The sequence below is a fragment of the Rutidosis leptorrhynchoides genome, chromosome 5 (assembly GCF_046630445.1).
Source record: "Rutidosis leptorrhynchoides isolate AG116_Rl617_1_P2 chromosome 5, CSIRO_AGI_Rlap_v1, whole genome shotgun sequence".
NCBI classification, from domain to species: Eukaryota; Viridiplantae; Streptophyta; class Magnoliopsida; order Asterales; family Asteraceae; genus Rutidosis; species Rutidosis leptorrhynchoides.
The window spans coordinates 35,658,459-35,685,313 of NC_092337.1; the positions used below are offsets into that span (position 1 = coordinate 35,658,459).

A 26,855-nucleotide genomic window follows, 5' to 3' on the forward strand; every position below is an offset into this window, starting at 1 on the left:
GATTTTCTTATTTCTCGTGAACTATCATAAATTCATCACCTTCACACTAATATTTCTGTTGTAGCCATCTTTCTATTTTGATCATAAACACCTTCAAACACCATCATACTGCTACGCTTGTAATCTCTGTTTCTGTTTTATGATTGAAAGCCAAACACGCCACCCATTTAACCTGCAATTCTCTTGTGAACTGTTGCTCTTTTTCTGATGCGTACAATTGCTTAACAGCTCAGGCATCAACCAACAACAAGCCACCTCTCAGCCATCAAGCAACCATCACTACTATTCTGTCGCGTTTCTATTATTCTGTCCAACACCATCTTGCAAACTTCAAACAACCTCGATCCACCACTTTTCTCTTAATTCGAAAACCATCACAGTTACCACTTCTTTTGCTTCTTTCTTTTCTGTTTCGTTCCATGAAATCAACAAGACAACCACCACCACAAACTGCTACTGCAGTTTACGTATTTATCTATATTCCTCTTTAATCTTCTGTTTCTGGTCACAATCACGAAGAAGATGATGAAAATAAAGGAAGAAGATGAACAGTAAATAAGGAGTTTGAGCTGTGATGATAACGATGAGATGGGAGGAAGTTACAGCGAGGATGGTGTTATCTTTCCTGTCTCAATCCGCTATAAAAAAAAGAAATTGATATAATTGTTGGGCTACTGTATTTCTGTTGGGCTTCTGTTTCTCTGTTGGGCCGTGAGCCATTTTCTGTTTCTTTGTTGGGCCGTAATCCAAGTTCCTGCTGGGCTGCTGCTGCGTTAGATATTAATTGATGTTCTGTGAAATTTTCTAATAAATTAACTGATTTAAGAAGATGAAATAGAAAATAAATACAGGTTTTATAAATTAAAGTTTAGGTTAAATCAGAAAGATAGGAATGGAAGAGTGGTTTAGAAGGGGTGTCGAATTAGCGAGAGGTCACAGGTTCAATCCCGGTTTGGGGCATTTTTTTTGAAGAAAACCTTTAAAGGTAGTTTTCTAGTAATCATCATCATTATTATTATTATTATTATTATTATTATTATTATTATTATTATTATTATTATTATTATTATTATTATTATTATTGTCAAGATTATTATGATTATGAACATGTTAATAATATAACATAATTATTTTACGAAGTTAATAAAAGATGATATGGTTAGGATTATGGAAAAAGATTATAATTATATTAACACATGTACGATAAAGATTATGATTATGAATTAGAACTGTAGAGTTCATAATTATAAGTAAGGAATTAAACATGAAGGGTATTATGACTATTAATATTATCATTATTATTAATATATATATATATATATATATATATATATATATATATATATATAATTATTATTAAGATCATCATTTTTAATCAACTATCGTTTTTATTAAAAATATCATTTTATTATTATTATTATTAGTATTATTAAAATTAACATTTTTATTTTTATTAGAATTATCATTAAAAGTATTATTAATATTAATATTAATATTATTATTATTATTATTATTATTATTATTATTATCAAATCTATTTTTTATTATTATTATCATTATTTTATTATTATTATAATTATTTTTTTTACAAACAAAAGATATTTATATAAAAATATATATTTATTATACATATCATAAGTATAGTAATAATAGATTTTTAATATATTAACTAATATAATTTATATTAATATAACATTTATTAAAGAATATATATCATATAAGTATTTTAACAAATTATAAGGATTAATTATATTATATATAAGGATATTAACCTATATATATTATAAAATATATAAAATGTGTTAATATATATATACTTGATATAGGTTCGTGAATCCGAGGCCAACCCTGCATTGTTCAGTTCCGTCGTATGCATATTTTTACTACAAAATATCGTATTGTGAGTTTCATTACTCCCTTTTTATATATATTTTTGGGACTGAGAATACATGCGTTGATTTTACTAATGTTTTACGAAATAGACACAAGTGATCAAAAACTACATTCTATGGCTGGATTATGAATATTGAATATCACCCCTTTTTAGCTTGGTAACCTAATAATTAGGAAACGGGTATGACCCCTAATTGACGTGAATCCTAATGATAGATCTATGGACCTCGACAAGTCCCATCCGGGGTACGGATGCTTTAGTACTTCGAGATTATTATTATTATACAGACGAGAGGTTCTGTTTGGGGATATTCTATGCATTAAAGTTAAGTCGGTTATCAAGCGTTCACCATATGAATGATTTTTAATTCGCGAGTTACGCCTGTTATTTTGTACTCGGGTTACGTGTACAATTAAATATATGAAATCTTGTGGTCTATTAAAATGATGGAAATGAATGTTTATGATAAACTAATGAACTCACCAACCTTTTGGTTGACACTTGAAAGCATGTTTATTCTCAGGTTTGAAAGAAATCTTCCGCTGTGCATTTGCTCATTTAGAGATATTACTTGGAGTCATTCATGACATATTTCAAAAGACGTTGCATTCGAGTCGTTGAGTTCAACAAGATTACTATTAAGTCATTTATAGTTGGATATATTATGAAAGGGTATGTATGCCTGTCAACTGTCGATGAAATAAAAGTTTGTCTTTTAAAACGAATGCAATCTTTGTAAAATATATCATATAGAGGTCGAATACCTCGCAATGTAATCATATGCTATTGTATTCGTCCTTATGGATTAGGAGGGGTCGTCTCAGCTTTTGTGTCTTTTCACTTGGGGACGGATTTGTAGCCTTATTATCAGACTTGGAGTCAATTTTGGATGATATTCACATCCACACAAACACACTCATCCATTCTTAGAGAGAGAGAGAGAGAGAGAGAGAGATTTCTAGAGAGAGATTTGGAGATTTGGGGAAGAAGGAGCTCGAATCGATCTAAAGCTCGAGTGTTAAAGTTGTTTATCTCGCTCCTAGCTACGTTGTGGTAGTATTGGTACTTTCCATTGACGTGTTGCGGATTATTCGGTCGCATCCATCAAGGCGTTAAGGTGAGTGGAATGATTATACATGTGTGTATGTAATGTATTTACTTGTACGAAATGCGATGTGGGTTTTAAGTCCGGGTATGCGATACCACATCGTGTTGACTTATGATATGAGTTTAAAGTTCGGGCGTTCGATACCATATCATTGTGTGCGTGTGTGTGGGTGTAATGTGGGTTTAAAGTTCGGGCGATCGATACCACATTGTACTTTTCATGTAATAAGGGTTTAAAGTTCGAGCGTCGATACCTTATTATCATGAGTAATGCGTGGGATACGGGTTTTAAGTTCGGGCGTTCGATACCATATCCTCATGTGTGTGTGGCATGATATGTGGGTTTTAAGTTCGGGCGATCGATACCACATTAAGCGTAACGGGTGGTCATAAGTCAGGGCGTCGATACCACTCAAGGGACTAGTGATGCATACTAGTGGCGTCTGCGTGGCTAACAATATATATACAAGTAATACGTCAAATATCGAATGAATTTAGGGATGGCACCCGTGGGTAACGGGTACGGGTTCTATATACCCGCGACCCGCCCGTCGGGTTTCTTTTTTGCACTTTGAGACCCGTTACCCGCCCGCGAGTAAAAAATTTTCGCCCATGCCCGTGAGCCGCGGATACCCGTGACCCGCGGGTAACCCGTGGGTAATAATAATATACAATTTTTTATTAGAAAATCCAAATAATTTTATTAGTTATAAATTCATATGCACAAGTTATATGTATAATGACATGAAAATTAAGTTTTTTACTTGTATATAATATTATATTTTTAATCATTATTTAAATACTAGTAAAATAGCTTTTAAATTTTATAATTGTAATATTAATTCGTAGGTAAATTAAGAAAAACCTCATGTATTCACGGGTCGGGTTTTACCCACGACGGGTAGTGTATACCCGCGACCCGCCCGCGACCTGTCGACGGGTATAAATTTTTACCCTTACCCGCGGGTAAGATTTAATGATTTTACCCGCCCATCGCAGATCGGGTACCCGCGGGTCACGGGTTTTTTCTCGCCCATTGCCATCCCTAAATGAATTAGATCGACATTCAACTATCTATATATAACAATATATAATATCATCACTCAATTAAATATCCAATTTTCAACCAACTGAATGTACAACATTTTTTAAATGTAGACTTAAAAGCGATGCTTAAGAAATGCAGACGTGCTGAATTTACTTGTACAGTAACAATAACTACCCGGTCTCAACAAATAACTATTCCATAATCAGTGTTGTAAATCTCCCGAGATCTCGTTTTTAGAAGGCAACCGAGACGAGATGTTCGTATTCCGAGATTTCTCGGTCAACGGGGTCAAACTTAGTCAAAGCCATGATTTTTCGGATTTTCTTGCTAATTTGTAAGATTTTCTTGTAAAATTCGTAATTTCTAAGATTCTTTCGCTCACTTCTCGGATATTTTTGTAAATTCTCGTAAAAACATCTATAAATATACATATATTTATGTTTTTATGTAAATTTTTATTAAAAAAAACTATAAATTAACGTAAGTCGACGTCCGAGATCTCCCGGAGAATATTCTGAGATGCCGAGATCTCCCTAAAAAAACCAAACGAGATCTCCCCGATATCCGAATTCTCCAATCTTGTCCATAATCACTTGAATGTATAGCCTTTTATTCATTTAATTTATCATTACTCGTATTAGAAGGTACCGCTTAGGGCTATCAATAGAATCACTCTTATTATTTATAATAACGTCTACATTACAACGTTTTTGCTATACACTAAAGTGTTATACCTTATGTTAGTAATGCGTTTTACTAAAATTTGATGGTAATAAAAATATGATTAGTAATGCAAACAATTTATCTAGAACGATACTAATAATAGCAACAAAATAACGTAAAGAAGAAAGTAGGTACGACTTGTACACAACAGTACACTATAGGGGGCCGTTCAACTACAAAAATTATTTACCTCTATCCGACTATTCTATTCTATTTGATTTGATATATTATAATATAACACTAGTTGTCATCATTTAAGTTTCAATGTCAAATTCAAACTAATCAATGAAAGGTACACTGAGACGTTTGTTTTGAAGTGTTGTTTGGCACCTAAACTTGGCAGCACACCAAGCAGATTACATGACTTACGACTTACTCATGAACATGCTTATAAAAATGCGACAAAATTTCAAGGCCTAAGACCATTTGTATCAGTTCAAAGTGACGCCTGTCACTTGCCTACATGGACTCAAGAAACGCCTAAATGGCTTGTATCCGTGTGTCACTTGGTGTCACTTGAGGCGTTTCCTTTCCCTCCGTTTGATTCCAACGGAAGAAGAAACACACGTTTCTTATTATTTTATATTTTTTATTAATTTAAAAATATTATTTTTATCACCTTTTAATACTTAACCCAATTATATTTTAACACATCATCACAATATTCCTAACCAACACGAAAAAGAAACACCACCACTACTCCACTCATAAAAGAAACACGTCATAATCATCAAAAAGTGAAAAAAGACAAGTGACACGACAAGTAACACCACTCACCAATACAAATGGTCTAAAGGAGACGAGGTCAAATCATAAGTAAAACAAAGCACGGTCTGCAGATTGATTCGAGGGATTATGAACAGGATATATATTACTATATCATATAATTATATCATTATATTATATTATATTTATATCAGATATCATAAGAATACGTTTAATGGACAATGATAATACCCAGGCTAAAAAACAACATTCCTAACTATATGAAGAAAAAAAAACTTGGCTAAAGATTTGGGAAAGGAGCAACTCAAGACCCAAAAATATCCTGGATTGTAAACCACGAATATTAACAAAACATTGCTCAAGATTTTAGTGGACTGCAAATAAAATAAGGGAAACAAAATTAGCACGCAGACTCGTATACATGCTAATTTGGTTCGTGCAACATTAATTATGTGACTTCACATCGTAGTAATCATTTTTTAGAGCTTGTAAAACGGATAAGGTATTCAATGCTCGGGTTGCATGAGGAGGGCGAGTATTTTTACTTAGATATACGCAGCCTAACCAAGTTATCCCGTGACTGTTTACGTCCCTTAACCTAGCCACCCCAAAATATGCTGCTAATGAAGTTTGTACCTGAGACTTCTTGTAAAGATATCAAGACCTCAACCACTAAGCAATTTTTTGATGTTTCTTTAGTGACTGTGTAAACTATAAAATTGACTATAACACAAATTTCTTATTCTTAAAGGTAATATTAATCAGATTTGGACTTTCAAGAATCATGCATGATGTTGCTAGAAGACTAATGGTATGTTTCATAAGGAGCTTTTTATAGCTTTTAGGAGCTTCTAGCTTATATAGCTTTTATGCTTTCATCTAATAAAAAACTTCGTTTGGTTAAAAGAGCTTAAAGCTTTTAGACAAAGGGAAAAAGTAAAAGCTAAAAGCTACTAGAACTAGCATTTGAGGAAAAGCTCCTAGCTTTTTGCCAATTTATGTTATAGCAACAACAACACCTAAGTATATCTAAAAAAATCTAAAAAATCTACCAGCTACTGACTACCAACTACCAGCTAGTTTTACTAAACATAGCCAGATTGTTGAAAATAAACCTAGAATATAGGATTGCCTAACTATACGTAGCTCTAATTATGTGATCATGAAATTCTGGTTTTGGTTCTGGAAGTCACCATTAGAATCCATAAAGAAGTGTATAGGTTATAATTAGTATATACTCATTTACCATTTCACCTAATGCAATAAACTACAGTCATTCTTGCAACACTAGTTTCTTAGATTCAGGACTAGAAGACATGGGCACATAAACATCTAGCACCTTGATAAACATATATGTACTACTAAAACCTTGATCATCTCAAGTTCTACAAAGTCTACATAGGAGATCGATAAATACAGGAACAAGATCTAATTCATGATAACTTGTTAAAAAGTAGAAAAATGAAATGAGTTATTTTTAGCAGCTTATGAGCTTTACCTACTTGAGTTTATGGGCTTATGAGCTTTTATCGGAAAGACTAAGGAGTTCAGCGCTGAATGCTGAACTATTCAACATTTATCGTGTTAGTTTTTGACCTCTGAATGAATGACATATGATGTTGAATGGTTCAGCATTCAGTGTTGAATCATTCATAGTTGAGACACTCTTTTAACCATTTTGCACCAAAATTTTATGTATATTCTCCTTATATCAAATCAAGAACACTTATTAAACAATTATATTGAAAATTTTATTTATTTAAAGGGCTAATTGTCCATTCGGAGTGATTATCAAACATGTTATTATTATTCAGATTCAGAATCTCTGAATTATTCAGATTATGAATCATTCAATTTTATGAAAAGCACCCTAAGTTTAAAGTAATGAGGAAAGTAAACTTATTGCCCTTTTCAAATTTCATTAAGCCGGTAAGTTGTGAAAATACACTTACCTAAACATCCCTCAATACCGCATAATTTCAGATTCCATAACATAAATGCAAACTTTGCAACAATTTCATTTTAAATCATTAATAAACAACATTGCATAAACATAGCAGTATGGTAGCACAACTGTTTCCAAATGCCAATACAACAATGCATCATCAAAATATAAACCATTCATCTGTAGAACTCAGCAATTAGAAACTTTATTAGCAAAATACCAGCTAACACAATTGTCCAGAATTAAAACCCTAAGTTTTAGGGAAAGCACTAACTCGAATAATTGGGGGAAAACACAAATCATTTCTTGCAACGAGCAACCTCACCGTCATTAGGGAAGAAACCCATCAGACGTCCGGCAGAGTTCTGGTAAGCATACATAAACCCACCCATAACTCCGATCAAACCTCCGGTGACCATCGAAGGACCTCTGATTCCGGGCTTAATTCCTGCAAATATCGAAACTTTTTAAGTAAAATTAACAAGATTTAGAAGGTATATAAGAAATTGATGTGAAGATAGAGATGGGTTAGTAACCGGAAAGGTAACCGACGGTGACGGAGAGGCCGGAGATGGTTGTAAGACGGAGGTAATCGAGAGTGTTGAAATTAGCGACTGTTTTAGTGAATGGTGGATTGCGATCTATGACTGGGTATTCTGGTTTAGCTGATGCGGTGATATCTGTGTTCATCTTTTTTAATTTTTTTGATTTTGCTTGTAAACTCAACAAGATACTGAAATGAATCTATATTTCCGTGTGTAGCTTTTGGTGGAGGTGAAATGTCATGATTAATTGGGCTGGTTGGGCCTTTTAGTGTTTATGTTCGTTATCTAGGCTTACGGACTAAAAGCCCATTTTTGGCAAACAAAAATACTCCGTAATGTTATAATAATAATAATAATATAGATATGGATAGTCAATTTTGGTGTATACATATAGTCAATTTTGGTACACAAAGTATGTATTTTTATATTGAGATTTTAGGCTATAAATACTCATGAATGCAAGCATTAAACTTGCACCATTTCTCACACTTACAAAGTGTTTCTTTCTTTCTCTCCATTATCATCTTTGTTCTTACACTTCATTATTAGTATTCTAAATCAAGAATCAAATCACTAAAGGTAGTTATAAGCCTACTGAATTATAACATCAAGAATCAAACCACTAAAGGTAGTTATAAGCCTACTGAATTATAACATCAAGAATCAAACCACTAAAGGTAGTTATAAGCCTACTGAATTATAACACGTTATCAGCACGATAATCTTAATACTAAATATGGTTGTCTCTGCCACCAAAATGATATATGGTCGGTTATACCACCAAAATGATATATGGTCGGTTATACCACCAAAATGATATATGGTCGGTTATACCACCAGAATGATATAGGTCGGTTATACCACCTGAAAAAATATATGGTCGACACTGTCGCCAAATTTTCATTTATGTTTACTAATATTTATATTTTTGTTATATAACATTTATTTATGATTGCTTACACATGGTCGACACTGTCACCTACTTATCATTTATGTTATATTAAATTTATGTTTAATGTTTATATACTTATGAATATAAATTGACTCTAATTTATCATGATGTTTGTTTTAATTTTTGATAATAGAAAATGTCGAATCTGGAAAAGCTTAAATTTACTCCTTTAGAATCAACTGGAAACAACTACATGCCATGGGTTATAAAAGTAAAAATGCATCTTAAATCAATGGGCATTCTTGAAACCATAAATGAAAACAACACTTGTTCTGAAAAAGAACAAGCTACGGCATGTTGCTTTATTCATCAACATATTGATGAATGCTTACAAAATAATTATGTGACTGTAGAAGATCCCCATGTTTTATGGGAAGGTCTCAAAAGCAGATTCAATAATCAAAGAGAAATTTTACTTCCAGCTGCAATGGAACAATGGAGAACATTAAGGTTCCAAGACTTTAAGAAAGTAAATGAATACAGCTCAGCTCTGTATAATACATGTTCACAACTTAAATTCTGTGGACATGAAATTAGTGATGCAGACATGATGGAGAAAACTTTCTCCACAATGAATGCTGCAAACATCACAGTGCAAAGAAATTTGAGAATGCTAAAGTTCAAAACATATCCTGAACTTAATTCATATCTCTTAGTTGCAGAGCAAAATGATGAGCTATTAATGAAAAATCAGCAATCCCGTCCTACTGGTACACTTGCAATCCCTGAAGCAAATACTGCAAATAATTATAAACAGGGACAAGGACGCGGGCAAGGTCGTGGTTATAATAACCATCACCATCATCATGCCAAAAGCCATAACTATGGTAGAAACCATCCTTATGGTAATGGTAATGGGCGTGGACGTGGTCGTGGTCGTGGCCGTGGTGGTCAAAGAAATAGTAATCCACGAAAATATAAATATCAACCACAAAACAAGCCCATTAAACAAGATGTTGAAGAAAATTCTTCTAAAAATTCTGAAGAATCTTGCTACAGATGTGGTAGAATGGGCCACTGGGCTAATACTTGCCGAACATCTAAACATCTTGTTAAGATGTATCAGGATTCGCTGAAAGGTAAAGAAAAGGAAGTAAATTTTGTGGATAATATTGATCCAACAGTCACTGAGAAACCATCTGATTTATATGAAGATTTCTTGAATGTTTAAGTTGTGTGTCTTTTGAAAAATAAACGATTTAATATCGTCTGTCTTTGTCATTATGTTTGCTAAATGTTTCAGTACTATCTATTTGCGTTTAAAATATTGTGTAATATTAATGTACTCACTATTTATTTCTTATATATGAAGTTCAATATGAATTTTGCTGGAATACAACATCAATCAAGTGGTGGAGATCTCTGTATAGCAGACAGTGGAACTACACACACTATACTTAAATCCGAGAAATATTTTATTGATCTAAAACCAACGGAAGGAACTATACATACAATATCAGGACCTGCTAACTTGATAAAAGGGATAGGAAAGGCAAATTTCATACTACCAAATGGTACAAAATTTTTTATAAATGATGCCTTATTTTCTCCCAAGTCAAGCAGAAATTTATTGAGTTTCTCCGACATATACCTTAACGGGTATGATTATCAGTCAGTGACAACAGAAAATGAGAAATATTTAAGTATCACTGACAAGAGTCATGTGGTTGAAAAACTGCCAAGACTTAGTTCTGGATTACATTATACACATATAAATGTACCAGAAATACATATGGTAGTTAACGAAAAATATATTGATCCTGGTGTATTCAGTTTATGGCATAACAGATTAGGCCATCCAGGATCAACAATGATGAAAAGGATTATTGAATGTACTCATGGACATCCACTAAAGGATAGAAAAATCCATCATGATACAATGGTTCCATGTACATCTTGCTCTCTTGGAAAATTGATAACTAGACCCTCACCACTTAAGGTTGAGAAAGAATCACCAATGTTTCTTGAAAGAATTCAAGGTGATATATGTGGACCAATTCATCCACCATGTGGACCATTTAGATATTTCATGGTTCTAATAGACGCATCTAGCAGATGGTCTCATGTTTGTCTGTTATCAAGCCGTAATGTGGCATTTGCAAAATTTCTTGCCCAAATTATTAAATTGAGAGCTCATTTTCCTGATTACACCATTAAAAGGGTGAGACTTGATAATGCTGGTGAATTTACATCTCAAGCATTTAATGACTATTGCATGTCTATAGGAATTGTTGTTGAACATTCTGTTGCTCATGTGCATACACAAAATGGTTTAGCCGAGTCATTGATTAAACGTTTACAGTTAATCGCTAGACCATTGATAATGAGAACAAAACTCCCTGTATCTATATGGGGTCATGCAATTTTACATGCTGCTGCATTGATTCGCATCAGACCAAGTGCAAGTCATAAATATTCCCCCCTACAACTTGCTTTTGGTCAAGAGCCAAATATTTCCCATCTTAGAACATTTGGTTGTGCAGTGTATGTTCCAATTGCGACACCACAACGTACAAAAATGGGTCCTCAAAGGAGGTTGGGAATATATGTTGGATATGAAACATCTTCAATATTAAGGTATATTGAACCTATGACAGGTGACGTTTTTACAGCACGTTTTGCTGATTGTCATTTTAATGAAACATTGTTCCCTAGATTAGGGGGAGAAATGAAAAATAAAGAAAATGATGTTTCATGGTGTGAACCTCAATTAAAGTATCTTGATCCTCGCACAAAAGAATGCGAGACAGAAGTTCAAAAGATAATGCATATACAAGAACTTGCAAATCAATTGCCTGATGCATTTACAGATACAAAAACGGTGACAAAATCATATATACCAGCAGTAAATACTCCAGCTCGAATTGAAATTCCAAAAGCTGGCAATAACGTCACTCATGAATCTTTGCCACGTCAGAAACGTGGAAGACCAATCGGTTCAAAGGATAAAAATCCTCGAAAAAGAAAATCAGCTGATAATGAAGTAAAAGAAAGTGTTCAAGAAGAACCACAAATCAGTACTCCTACTGCAGAGGAGATTGATGATGTCAATACAGAAATTGCAATCAATTATGCATATTCAAAAATATTATGGAACCGAAATGAAATGAAAAATCTTGATGAGAAATTTTCATTTAATGTTGCATATGACATCATGAATAATGATGATGATCCAGAACCAACATCTATGGTTGAATGTCAAAATAGACATGATTGGGCTCAATGGAAAGAAGCAATACGAGCTGAATTAGAATCACTCAATAAAAGAAAAGTTTTCGGATCCATCATTCTCACTCCTAAAGATGTGAAACCTGTAGGATACAGATGGATTTTTGTCCGAAAAAGAAATGAGAAAAATGAAGTTACAAGGTATAAAGCTAGACTTGTAGCTCAAGGTTTTTCTCAAAGACCGGGAATTGATTATGAAGAAACTTATTCTCCTGTTATGGATGCAATTACTTTTAGGTACTTAATCAGTCTGGCAGTTTCTAAAAATTTAGAAATGCATCTCATGGATGTTGTGACTGCTTATCTATATGGATCACTTGATAGTGATATATATATGAAGATACCTGAAGGATTTAAGGTACCAGAAGCATCAAATGCAAAACCCAAAGAAATGTATTCGATTAAATTACAAAGATCTTTATATGGGTTAAAACAATCGGGACGTATGTGGTATAACCGATTAAGTGATTACTTGATAAGCAAAGGGTATACAAATAATCTTACTTGCCCTTGTGTTTTCATTAAGAAAACAACATCCGGATATGTGATCATAGCTGTTTATGTTGATGATCTTAACATCATAGGTACAAATAAAGAGATCCATGAAGCCATTCAACTTCTAAAGAAAGAATTTGAAATGAAAGATCTCGGAAAAACCAAGTATTGCCTTGGTTTACAAATTGAGCATATGCCTAATGGTTTACTTGTACATCAAACAACATATACTGAAAAGATTTTGAAACGTTTCAATATGGACAAGGCAAAACCATTAAGTACTCCTATGGTTGTTAGATCACTCAATGTTGAAGCTGATCCATTTCGTCCATGTGAAGATCAAGAAGACATTCTTGGACCAGAAGTACCATATCTTAGTGCAATTGGAGCTCTTATGTATCTTACAAATTGTACAAGACCTGACATTTCTTTTGCAGTTAATTTGTTGGCAAGGTTCAGCTCTGCTCCTACCAAAAGACACTGGAATGGGATCAAACACATATTTCGATACCTTCGAGGAACTACTGATTTAGGATTATTTTATTCTAACGAATCAAAACAAGATTTGGTTGGTTATGCAGATGCAGGTTATTTATCTGATCCACATAAAGCTAAATCTCAAACTGGATATGTATTCCTAAATGGAGGTACTGCAATATCATGGCGTTCTCAAAAACAAACACTTGTTGCTACATCGTCAAATCATGCCGAAGTGATTGCATTACATGAAGCTACTCGAGAATGTTTTTGGTTGAGATCAATGACACAACTCATTACTGATTCTTGTGGACTAGAACGCGATAAAAGTCCAACAACTATCTATGAAGATAATGCAGCTTGCATAGCACAGATGAAAGAAGGGTATATCAAAAGTGACCGAACAAAACACATACCACCTAGATTCTTCTCATACACTCAAAATCTCATTAAGGACAACCAGATTGAAATGAGATATGTGCAATCTAGCAAAAACTCTGCTGATCTTTTCACGAAAGCACTTCCAACTGCTATTTTCAGAACACACGTTCATAACATTGGCATGAGACATGTTCAAAAGATGTAACAGCTGAAGCGATGTCTACTTGAGGGGGAGTCAACTCCATGCTGCACTCTTTTTCCCTTAGCTAAAGTTTTTTCCCACTGGGTTTTCTTTAGCAAGGTTTTTAACGAGGCAGTAATTTATAGTTGATCTTCAACAAAATAAAATTGCTATCCAAGGGGGAGTGTTATAATAATAATAATAATATAGATATGGATAGTCAATTTTGGTGTATACATATAGTCAATTTTGGTACACAAAGTATGTATTTTTATATTGAGATTTTAGGCTATAAATACTCATGAATGCAAGCATTAAACTTGCACCATTTCTCACACTTACAAAGTGTTTCTTTCTTTCTCTCCATTATCATCTTTGTTCTTACACTTCATTATTAGTATTCTAAATCAAGAATCAAATCACTAAAGGTAGTTATAAGCCTACTGAATTATAACATCAAGAATCAAACCACTAAAGGTAGTTATAAGCCTACTGAATTATAACATCAAGAATCAAACCACTAAAGGTAGTTATAAGCCTACTGAATTATAACACGTAATACTTTAATTAGCATTTTCTTTGGACTTCGGGTGATTCCATCAGATTTTAGGTGTAGAATTTGGTATTTTAGTAGGCTAATTGTACTTGTTTTAGTTTTGGTTATATGTTTTGTATCTTTTTTAACGGAGAAATCTCGACATCAAAGGCTCTTTTTTGTCATCCACACACGCGTTTGGAGGAAACCCACGATGTTGGCAGTATCATCGAAGGTTGGAAAAACCCCCAGAAACCTTCCCAAATCGAATTGATGTTGACAGTACCATCAAATGTTGGAAACTTACTGCTTAGAGTGAGAATCGAACCTGAGTTGGCATTACCTCAAATTGGATCTCATCCAAACCACTCAAGCCAAGCATTGGTGGTTGGTATTGGGAGCATAGCGATATGGTTAGTTCAATTGTTGTATTCAAGTATATCGCGGGATGTATAGGCTAGTTTAATTGTTGTATTCAAGTATATTGCAGGGTGTACATTCTCAAATCGGTTGTACTCAATTTGATCTTCTGATCTATTTTCTTACTACCTTTTTAGCCAAAAAAATATTATATTTTCTTACAAACTATAAAAATTTGTCAAAGATAATATTTGTAAAAATATCCTCGCATAACACAAACGCAAATTTCTTTACTAGTTAGTTCGATCTAACTAACTTTTAACTTTTTAACTGTGACTCGAAAATGAGATAGATGCAACATGAAAAACTCAATTGCTATACGCAAACACTAATTATGTGAACTTAATTTTTTTTCGATCGTCTAAGATGAATATTGTTGTTATTCGTAAGAATTCTTACTTAACTTATCAATGTCATTTTGAAGTAACAAATTACTATGTGAAATCATGCTATAAAATTATTAACTTGAAAATACCGATTAAAGACTACCACATCACATAAATACAAACAGTGTACCCGATCATGTAATAGTATAGAAAATGGTAATATTCACGTATCATTCAAGGATATGGATGTAATTAAAAAATGTAAACTAAAATGCATTTAACTAAAACAAATAAACAAGTAACAAATAAGTAAACAAGTGAGGATTTTTCCTTTAACGATCGGAATGTCAAAGAAACTTATTTTTTAAACTGAATCAAACAATAAAGCGGTAAAAGAAAGCAAGCACTCAGATCAACACAAATATGTTTACCTAGACTATGTTCACTTTTATGTTAGATTATTAAGATTATGACCTAATCAACTTTATATTACGCGTGAAGAGATGTAGCTAGGTCTACCTGTACGGTCATGGTGTAGTTACTTAAACTAACTAAAATCAACAAACCTATTAGCTTAACCCTATGATGCCATATGGTCGCGGTCACAACTAATTGCGCTAACTGATCGTCGCAACAATCCATTAATACCCGATTTCTCGATTGAACTTAATTCGTCCCTTGGACGAGATGGACGAATAATCTATGCGACTAATTGTAAATTACTAAACATAACTGTTGAGTTGTCAATTCAATACAATCAAGCAAAATAACTGTTTAAGTCGAATTATTACTAACGAGCAAAAGTCGTTATTTTATTCAAGCATTAAATCATGCAATACGAATTTAATCCAAGCAAAAACAAAAACAGTTATTTAGTCTGCGTGAACGCAATTAAACTAACCAACAATTATAGTATCCATGTAAACCAACCAAAATTAAAGATCAAATTATTCCAAGACAAAGAATCGACCTAAAATTTGAATGATCTTGAGTTGAAAACGTGATTGTAGCGTGTTCCCTGATGATTAGATTGTGTTGAATGCCTTGAAAATCTCCCAAGAACTCCTGAAAATCGCCTAGGGAACAACCCAAACGGCTAGGGTTGTTCTAAACTTGCCAGCTGCTCAAAAATCCAAAGATTTGTATTTATAGTTTTCTGGACCGACACGCCATAACGGCGCTTTCAATGCGGAAGCGGCGCTTCCATGACGGGAAATCTCTCAAACCCTAGATCAATGCGGCTTTTTACGGGCGCTTTCTATCATCAAGGCGACGTTTTCTTAGGAAAGCGACACATACTTCTTCAGCTCGGAACTCTCGACAATTTTTAGAAGAGGGCTTGATTTCAAAGCGGCGCCTTCTAGCTCCAAGCGACTCTTTCCTCTTCAAAGGGTCGAAGAAGGCTTCCCTCTCTCCAGTTCATAAATATGGTGAATCTTCAAAAAATCAAAGTGGAGTTATGATGGCCGATTACGAAAACTTTATGAAATAACAAAAACTCATAACTTATTGATTTTATATTTGGAAAGGATGTTAATATTTCGAGATGTGATTTTAATAAATTCACTTTTAATATGTTTCAGTATCTGTATATGTGATTTTAATAAATTCACTTTTAACATGTTTCGGTATGTGTATAGTACAAGTAATTTATGCATATAAAGTGAGTGGAAAACTCCTTTTTTCTCTTTAAAGATTTAAATGTTTGATGAGCCAGCGGGTAAATGAGGGTTTAAGAGAATTAACTCAATTAAGACAGTAGTAATCAACGAATATGTGAACCAAGTCACGACAGCAAGACAATAATGCATTCATGGTGGCCAGTGACACTACTGATTCTTCTTATTCTACTGAATCTACATCGGAGTATTTTCTAGGGTTTTAGTTTATCCATATCTCCAAATACTGCTCAAATGACGGTTTCCTCTATCATCTTCCCCTCAAATTCCATTCTCTATTCTCCGTTCCCAAATCACCACTCTGTTTTCTATCTACAAACCTTTACAAGTCACTTACAAAATCAGCTTAATTCAACAATATCATCAACATCAAGAAACAAAAGAGGAAGCTGTACCAGGTCTGCTGCTGTATCTTCATCACATTCGAATGCTAAAATCTTAAAGTCAAATCGCAGGACTAGGTTCGGTCAACGTCTCTCTCCTTATGACAGTGACAATGAAAATGAATCTATGCATGACCATCATGATGATGACGATGATGATGACGAAGATGATTGGCTCTCTGATGTGAGCTTTACGTATATGAGTATTATAATTATTTTATATTATATTCTTGTATATTTGCTTCGCCTGTTTTGGGTTTTCCCAAAGTTTACATTTTTAGGGTTCTACAGCAGCTTTTTTCTATAATTGTGAGGTTTTGAAGTTTATTGAATGGTGTTTTATGCTTATTATTTAATTATTTATTACTGTAGTTGGTTTCTTGAAAAGTTCCGTAATATGAAGTTGGATTCAACAATTGGTATTAAGTGGAACTTTGTAGATTTGTTGTGTAACATTGTATCTAAGTATGTTGCATACAATTTTGAAAAAGAAAGATATGGCACATTTTTATGCAATTAAAGAAAGTAAATAATCAATGATTGAGTTGTTCTAGTCAACACCATTTCATTGACTATTTGGTGTTTCTGCAGGATCCAGGACCAGGTTTTGATGACGATAGACTCAGATGCAAACCACAAGCTGCAAGCAATCGCAATGGAGGTATTTCATTTGCATTTTGAGAATCTAGTAAATATCTTATTATTTTCAATTTCTTATAATTAAATAATCTGTAGGCAGCATGTTTTCACGAACGGGTAGGAAGCAGAAGATCACTAACGGTAATGGAAAAGTCATGTTAGACAGAAACAGCTATATGGCGAAAGATAAGGTAGATCTTACCTATCTAGTTACATTTCAATAGATGTGGAAATATTGATTCGTTCACATAAGGATGGCCTAATGGGTCATTTGGGTAATGTTATCTAACGGGTCATATGGAAAATAAAATAGAATGGCTCAAATGAAAAGGGTCATAATTTGGCCACAATGTATTTATATTATAGTATTGTTTAACACACTTTAAGTTGGTTAATTAATTGATAGAAATCGACCAAAAGAGTATCTTGAGCCAACCCAACCCGATATGAACCATAAATATTCATTTTGACCCGTTACCCAATTTGTTCCTTTTGTTATGTGAGTGGCGCTTGATCTATTCAGTTACTAACAGGATGCAGGGAAGTCTTCAAAGAACAAATATCGACGTTTATTAGAGGAAGTTGATGTAGACGAGAAATGGTTTCCGTTACTCGACTACTTGACAACATTTGGTCTTAAAGATTCTCACTTTATACAGATGTACGGGCGACACATACCTTCACTTCAAATAAACGTTAACGCTGCACAAGAAAGATTGGATTTTTTAATGAGTGTTGGTGTAAAAAGTAAAGATATAAAAAAAATACTTATGAGACAGCCACAGATTTTGCAGTATACAGTCGAAAGCAATCTTAAATCCCATGTTGCGTTCTTGGTCAGTTTGGGTATTCAAGATTCAAGAATCGGGCAGATAATAACTGCTACACCATCTATCTTTTCTTATAGTGTTGAAAATTCGTTAAAGCCTACGGTTAGATATTTGATTGAAGAAGTTGGTATTAAAGAAAGTGAGTTGAGTAAAGTTGTGCAGTTGAGCCCGCAAATTTTGGTTCAACGGATTGATAATTCTTGGAACGCGCGTTATAGATTTCTTACTAAAGAACTTGGTGCGCCTAGGGATAATATAGTAAAAATGGTCACAAAACATCCTCAACTTCTTCATTATAGCATTGAAGACGGGTTATTACCAAGGATTAACTTTTTGAGGAGTATCGGCATGCGCAATTCAGACATATTGAAAGTTTCGACTAGCCTAACACAGGTATATCTTACTGGTTTAGGTAAAAGTGGCAAAATGGGCAGGTTAGCAAAATGGTTTAGGTTGAAGTGGCATGCACAAAATAACTCTTGTGGCGGTTTGGTGAATAGACCGTCCAATTTTGCCTAAAACCATCTATTTAATTGGTCAACGCTAAAAGTCAGGTCAAAGTTGGAAGTCGGTCATCATTCGTCAAACGTTGACTTTTTGTCTGGCCTCGTTCTAGTATAAACGAAAATCCCAAGCCCATTTAAACATTGGCTGGGAAAAACACTGACTTTTACATAGTATCACTTTAAGATAAATTACTCCCTCCGTCTCAATTTCAAGGTCCCAACCGACCAGTCTCCTTCTCGTGTCTTTTTCAACCTTGGTTTAGGTAGAGATGGCAAATTGGACGGGTTGGGTAATTGGTCATAACGGGCAATTTTGGTACCACTTGAAAGGAGTCAGGTTGACTTGAAGTATTTATTATCAAAAATACTAAAAAAAAGATCTGATATTTTGTTATTCTAATGTGTTTAATTTTCTTTTGCTGATACTGCAGGTGTTTTCATTATCTCTTGAGGAAAACTTGAAGCCGAAGTACTTGTATCTAGTCAACGAACTTCAAAATGAGGTCACATCGTTGACCAAGTACCCAACATATCTAAGCTTATCTCTAGACCAGAGAATTCGTCCCCGTCATCGGTTTCTGGTTGCACTAAAAAAAGCTCCTAAAGGACCGTTTCCGTTAAGTTCATTTGTTCCAACTGACGAAACTTTTTGCCAGCAGTGGGCAGGAACTAGCTTAGATAAATATTTAGACTTTCGTCAAAGGCTACTACTTAAAGATTTGGCAAAAAAATATGAACGATCATGACCCCGTCAAGTTATGATGCTTTAATTATCGCATCAAAATTTTTGATACGTTGGTAAGTGTTCGAACTCTATTTATTTATAGTTATTTGCTTTTATGTGCAAAGGTTACTACATTTTTATACCGTTGTGTGATCCTGTTTTTATGGTACTGCAGTGAGCGATCCAACTTCTTTTAACTAGTTTTGAGATAAGTCCTAGTCCATTTGTCAATTGGTTAGTAACGAATCAACATGGTCTCCAAAATGATGCTTTCAAGGTTAGTACCATTTTTTCTACATTTTCAACTACAAAGTGTATATATTTTAAAATAAGGTATTTTTATTTAGATGTACGCGGTTTAACCAGGTTAACCTGTGATGTTTCCAACTCTCAAGGGTCCCTGAAATTCTGAAAAAATATTTTTTGATAAAAAGTGTCTCGAGTTCCTGATACCCAACGTACTTATTTTGCCACCTCTAATTATAACTTTCATACATTTTTTTTTTTTTCCCCTTTTTCAAAGCATCTTTCATACAGGTTAGAATCTTTATTATTCTAGAATTAACCTGTTAAATGATGAGAAAGTTACCTTTGTAATATGAGAAGATTTTCAAGAAGCAAAAGCTTGTAATCTATGTCTGGATTTGATGATTCTGATATACTGAAAAAGAATATGAAATATGATCGACTCCAGGAATTTATATTGTATTATTTGGCACCCCGTCACCATTTTTTTCCCCTTATTAATGCAGGTTCAGTTTGTTAATTGTGGCTCTGCAAGCGAAAAATTGAATCTTTTGTCCACGAACTACCAAGATTAACTATGTCTACTGCCAGATCGATCGTTTTGTATACGTAAGAACATGCCTATATGTTATAAATATTTCTTCTTTTTTGAACTGGAGCGAACAAATTGCAAGTAGGAAGGTATAGATGGTATTTTTCATTTTGCATTCGTATAGTTACTTCACTCGACACAAATTAGCTTGCTAAGCAATATATATGTATAAAAGACACTTGTATTTCGTTTTGTTTATTTCTTTTTTCGTTTTTGATTTGGTTTGCTTAGAATTGTAGAGATGTGATCAAAGATGGTATTTTTGTAGGTTATGTATTTGTTTCAATGTTTGTTGATGATGTATTGTTGATGTTGAATGGTATGTAGTTTTTTTGAACTGGCCTTTTGTAATGTGAAGAGACATAGTTTGGTTAAAAATAATGGAGATATAATCCTACATTCCTACCTCATCAAATGATACTGGACCTTTATTTATGCATTAAGAATTAGAATTAGTTTGATGTGGATTGCTGCATTTGGGCCCAATTTGTGGATAAGAAGTGATCTAGTGATTCAACATTTTGAGAAATGTAAAAGTGAAAGCTAAATGTTCTTTTTCCTTTCAACTATTAGCCATTTACAAAGATCACTACTAAGACCATAAATAATGGTTGTGTTTATGTGGGGTGGATAAAAGGTTTTTTTAAGTTATGCCGCTGATATGATAATGATGGGAGAAAGGAGAATTGTAACGGGAAAGGTTGTTGGGGAATGTTGAGGATGATGTGACAAAATATAATTGAAGTTTGGGTTTAAAAATTGGTTAAATAATAGGAAAAGAATTAAAATCAAAATAAAAAACGCTCATGAATTTCTTCATTTGTCTTTGCTAAAAACATAAACATTTTTTTTTTTTGACAAACGCACTCGCTACATGCCTTTGTGGGGCGTTTATCATGCCATATAAGCGTGGATAAGGACACAAACGTTGCATTATCCATGGTCTAGCCATCACACATTATCTCATCAAAATAGACTAACATATATTAACACTTTCTCACCATCACATAATCACTTTCAACTATCACACACTTCTTCAAAAATACTGAGATTCATTATTTTCATATCAACTATTATATCTAAGTATATGTTATTATATCGAAGTATATGATGGGAAATAAATAGTACATCTCAGATTACCATAAGCTTAGTCCTTGAGTACGCGTGGTTATCGTGAAAAGCAGCACTAAGTGGTGTGGGTTGCTTTGTGCCAACAGTTGCTCTCGAACGCAAGTTGAGGGTGATTGCTTGGCGCCAACAGTCACCCTCAATGACAGTTTGAGGGCGAGACATATTCATAATCGTTGGTACTCGTCTAACTGACTCTCTTCTTATCTTAAATACAGTTAAAAAATATTTATATTTATTTGCTCACTATCCAAATAAATCTTTTTTTTAACATATTTTATCTCTCAATTTTTCGGTATATACATATTCAAACCTTTACATTTAGTTTAACCATATTTTTTAAGCTTACAACACCACAAATAATATTTAAAAATATTATATTATATTATAACTCTGTTTTAGATGGAACACCATGCCACTCTCTTTTACCACCTTAATCACACAATTAACATTGCTTTAACCAAGACAGTCAAACCTCAAATCTCTAATTTCTCATACACCAATGCCATCCTTTTAAGTTTCCAACTAATAATTATATAATTATATATCTATGTAACTAAATTCAGTAATCAAAACATATCCTTATTCTATAACCTATTGACCATACAAGCTCTAAGTTTATATTATTATATATAAATATATAAATATGTATCTAATCGAGTATCTTATCAGGACTTGGAAAAATATAATTAAAACTTAACATTAATATAAGGTAGCTACCAAAATATTTAAGTTTCTGAAAGCTTTATCTACCATTAATAATTCAAAGTTAGCATAAGAAAACACATATCAATCTCATAATATCTATTCTCCTTATACTTTCTTACAATTATATCAACTAACCAAAACTATAACACTTTTTTTCTATTCATTCTTCTTCTTCAGTTTGCTATTACTATTTACTTCCAACTTCACTCTAAACGTTCCGTTCCGTTCCGTTCAATCAAACAGCTTCAACTACATTTGCTTGTTAGAATCCTTGTTGCAGGCAAACGGGCTATCCGGAAGATCCAAACTTTTACCGTATTCACTACACGAATACACAATATAAACCACACAAGTTACTTCACAAAGTTACCAGGCAAAAAAAAAAAAAAAAAAACATTTTAAAGATATTAGTAATAGAGATGAGGCAGTACTCTTGATCAGCAGCATAGTTATTGTCCACATGATCTAACACACACAAAAGAAAGAATCAAGATTAGGCATCAACGATTTAAAAGTTAATTTAAAAATATAAAAAAAGATTTTTCTAATGACAACATGTCTTAACGTGCATAAAGGTATTGTACAATTCAGTAACCGTCAACTTAAAGTCAACATATAACTGTTATGTACAACACATTTATGTACGTTTACGACAACCATCTTTAGAAAAATCTAAAAAAATTTGATAAAATTTAGAACGTGAAATTATGTTACCTTCGAGTGCGTTTTGATCATCAAAGTTGTTTTGAAGGTAGGAAGGTCCCCGTGCCATTTCTAACTGCGAAAGGTGCATCATTTCTAGCTGTACTGCTAACTCATGCTCCTCTACTAATTGTCTACCGAACATTCTAGAACGTTCAAACCCTGTTTTAACACGTTTACGATTCAAAATGGGTCCCACTAACAACAAACGTAAACATTTGTTTCGTAAACAAAAAAAATCTTACTAGCTGGAAAATCAGGATCCATGTCAATATGGTGAGAATGGTAACACATTGGAGACTCGAGTTTCTCAAAGTACTTTCTGAATAACAATGTAAGCATATGTAAGTTATACGGGTATATGTGTATCAGACTATCAGTATATGTATATATACGAAGTAAAAAAAAAAAAATAAGAGAACGAATAAACACGAGGGACTAATAAAATACCTATCAAACAGTTTCAATTTTTCTCTGTAAGGTTTTACAAGAACACGAGCACCGCAAACAAAATGCGGGTTCCCTTTCGATAAAACCATTTGCACAGTTTCAGCATCGTAAAAAGTTACAAAACCGAACATTCGTTGTTGTTGGCAAGGGATTCTCACATCTTGAACAGGACCAAAAGTGCTACAAAAAACCATAATCAACAACAGTTTCAGTTTCACAACACAAAACTAGACCCGCCCATTTTGCCACATCCAAATATTAGTTAGTTTAAGGTTTTACCTGAAGTAGTTAGCAACATCGTCTTCACTAAATGTGCTATCAGCTGGAAAAGTCAAATATATTTGCTTCGAACCACTAACAATAGGACCAGGACTCAAATTATTACGCTCATAGCGGTTTTCGGTGTACCTAGAAGCATCGTCTGCAAGAACTACTGCATGTTGCCCATGAGGTCTGCAACTTAAATTTATCACAAGTTTTAGTTGTGACTCAAACGAAAGGGCGTTGATAAATCCAACACTAAAAATTGATAGATCCGCAACTTTATGCATTGATGAGTTGTACAGTACAACTCATCAATGCATTGATTAGCTGTACACTAAAATAACAGCCTAACTAGATTTAAAGATTCAAGCAAACCTGTCAATCAGTCGAATACTGTTTTTCAAGCGAGCAAGAAGCTTAGTCAAACTATAACCCGTTTTACCATTTCTTTGACTTTCGGTTTGGTACCCTTCAGCTTGAAGTGTCCTCCCATATCTTTCGTAATAGACCATAGGTAACGTAGCAATCGAGATCGGATTACCCCTTCTAGATTTCAAAATTTCCGTTATTTCAAACTCGAGCGTTTCGAGTGAACCGGGTGAACACGCACCTTGATCATCGTATTCATTCGAATTAAAGTCAAACGCGGATTGCACATGAACGAACTTACAATTATAGCCGTGTTTACAATGCCCTCTACTAAAATAATGACAAATCTTATTCGCGTTAACATCTCTTCTTCCTCTAACGCTAATATTTCCATCCGGAGAGTAACAATTTTCGGGAAAATTTCTATTTAAAGATTCGTAATCATTTAAGCCTAAAAAGTGATCATGGTTTTGATACCTACAATCATCATGAACCATGCTAGAATAGTGTAATGGCATATGGTGTGGTATTTGCAAAGCTGATGGGGTCGAAAAGGGTCTATGTGAATGAAACGGGCCGGATTGAAATGATGGTGATATAGGAGGTGAAGGAACAGGTTTCGGGCCCAAATTGAGATCAAGTTTGGCTTTTTGAATCAGGGTTTGAATCAAATTATCGGTGCCAAAAGCTAGACGAATCATTTCGCGATCCGCATGGTCTTGTAAGTATATGTAACCCATGATTTTTCGGGTGATAGTCTCTGTTTCGGTTTCTAGTATTCTGTTGTATACAATTTTTGCAGCCTCAAAAGCTTCCATTTTTACATCTGCCCAAAAAAACCCCAAATCAGACATTGTTCTAAAATGTCACTAAATTCATTTAACTAAATATACATAAATAATAATCTAAATCATATATATATATATATATATATATATATATATATATATATATATATATATATATATATATATATATATATATATATATATATATATATATATATATATATATATATATATATATATATATACTTGATTTCATATTGATGTATAAACACATAAAACCCCAAAATGAGAAATTGTTCAAAAATATAATTAAATACATCTAAGTAAACTCGAGAGTAATACTAATCATTTCAATAACTTAACCATAAAGAAACCCTAAATTAGCATTTCATATGGGCGGAGGGGGGATCAAGTGGGGTCAGCCGCCCCCGACGATCGAAATTTTTTTAGTGTATTTTTGTGTTAAATTTGACGTTTTTTCCAATTTTTTACGTTTTGACCACATCAGCCCAATATATGTAAAAATCTACAGTTCTACACAATAGTCCAATATTAAACATAAGTCTATGATTTTTAACAAAAATACTACATAAACATGAATTGCGTGATACAAAAAGGGTTTTGTTTATAAATATAAAAAACTGAAAAATTTTGAACTTCTTGAAACCCTAGTTCCATTTCTTTCAAGATTTTTAAATTTAATTCTGGTATAAAAAAAAAGCGTAAAGATTAAATTTTGAAGAAAACCCATTTCTTAAAACATGAAACAAATCATAAAAAGTTACAATCTTTAAAAATAGAAAGAAAAAAAAACTTACTCAAGAGAAATAAATCTTGAAAACAGAGTGAGTTTTCAGAGACAACTACACAAGAACACCATGGTTGGTCATCATCATTACCCTTCTTCTTCTTCTTCTTCTTCTTCTTCTTCTTCCAAGTTTTTTGTTATTGCAAACAAAGGGTTGAATTATCTGCAACAAAAGTAGAAAACAACAAAAACAAATTTGGAAAACAAAGAGACAAAAATTTTGTTTTCAGTAGCCAGAGAGGGCATGTGCGTATTGAGTTTAAATCAGTATTATGTGAAAAAATTAAAAATTCACACACTTACAAAAACAAGTGGGACACTTTATTCATCATCTCTTCCTTTTAGTAAAAAAAGAAAAAAGAAAGAAAAATTCACTCAAAAACACACACAGTCAGAGTGTGTGGATGTTGGTGGTGGTGATGTTTTGAAATGCCCCCACATTTTGTTTTTGCTTCACAGCCCACTACAGCTTGGAGACGTGCATGCTCTATTTACCTTTTTGCCCTTTTTATTATTATTTCTCTAATTTTTAAAAACCAATTGACATATACGGAGTACTTTTTATATTTTTAATTTTAATCTTATACTATGCTTTTTCTTTTTTTAAATACAAACGCACTCACACAATATGATTTTTTATACAAATGCATCATGTAAATACAAAGATTTATACTCATGGTCTCTTCTTAATTAAAGGGTCATCTCAATATCAATAAGCCAATAACCCTTTAATATATACTCCCTCCGTCCCTAAATTATTGTCCAGTATTCCATTTTGAGATGTCCCAAATTAATTGTCTACTTCCATAAATAGAAAGGAAAGGAGATATTTCATTGGTGGATATGGAGAGAGAAGATATTTCATTGGTGGAGAAATAAAGTTAGTGGGATTTCCTAAAACTGTGTGTTTTTTGTCTGGGGACAATTAATCTGGGACGGAGGGAGTATATATTTAACCCTTTAATATTTAATCTTATTATTAATCTTATACTAAAACAAAAAATCATTGGTGTACAAGTTAATGCTCACATAACATAATAGTTATAAAAAAATATA

At 33.3% G+C, this 26,855-nt stretch overlaps 3 protein-coding genes across 4 annotated transcripts; 1 reads left to right on the plus strand and 2 right to left on the minus strand.

Annotated features, from left to right (window-relative positions):
* Positions 1-7,615: 7,615 nt before the first annotated feature.
* Positions 7,616-8,144, minus strand: LOC139846487 (uncharacterized). The gene is made up of 2 exons (XM_071835971.1): positions 7,980-8,144; positions 7,616-7,891 (listed from the first exon to the last, which is right to left on the minus strand). Exons 1-2 carry the CDS (start codon positions 8,131-8,133, stop codon positions 7,743-7,745), a joined length of 303 nt encoding a protein of 100 aa, XP_071692072.1. The 5' UTR covers positions 8,134-8,144; the 3' UTR covers positions 7,616-7,742.
* Positions 8,145-16,742: 8,598 nt separating this feature from the next.
* On the plus strand, positions 16,743-20,929 carry LOC139847680 (transcription termination factor MTERF9, chloroplastic). The gene is made up of 7 exons (XM_071837404.1): positions 16,743-17,229; positions 17,637-17,706; positions 17,781-17,875; positions 18,218-18,907; positions 19,452-19,818; positions 19,920-20,021; positions 20,497-20,929. The coding sequence occupies exons 1-5, from the start codon at positions 16,897-16,899 to the stop codon at positions 19,764-19,766; spliced, it is 1,503 nt and encodes a 500-aa protein (XP_071693505.1). The 5' UTR covers positions 16,743-16,896; the 3' UTR covers positions 19,767-19,818; positions 19,920-20,021; positions 20,497-20,929.
* A 1,532-nt stretch (positions 20,930-22,461) lies between these two features.
* On the minus strand, positions 22,462-26,166 carry LOC139847810 (zinc finger CCCH domain-containing protein 18-like). Of its 2 annotated transcripts, none has more exons than XM_071837534.1 (8): positions 25,810-26,166; positions 24,210-25,029; positions 23,850-24,023; positions 23,571-23,750; positions 23,366-23,442; positions 23,133-23,282; positions 22,850-22,883; positions 22,462-22,740 (listed from the first exon to the last, which is right to left on the minus strand). In XM_071837534.1, the coding sequence occupies exons 2-8, from the start codon at positions 25,019-25,021 to the stop codon at positions 22,668-22,670; spliced, it is 1,500 nt and encodes a 499-aa protein (XP_071693635.1). In that variant the 5' UTR covers positions 25,022-25,029; positions 25,810-26,166; the 3' UTR covers positions 22,462-22,667. The 2 variants fall into 2 exon arrangements, with proteins under 2 accessions (XP_071693635.1, XP_071693634.1); XM_071837533.1 differs by having other exon boundaries at positions 23,850-24,029.
* Positions 26,167-26,855: the final 689 nt, after the last annotated feature.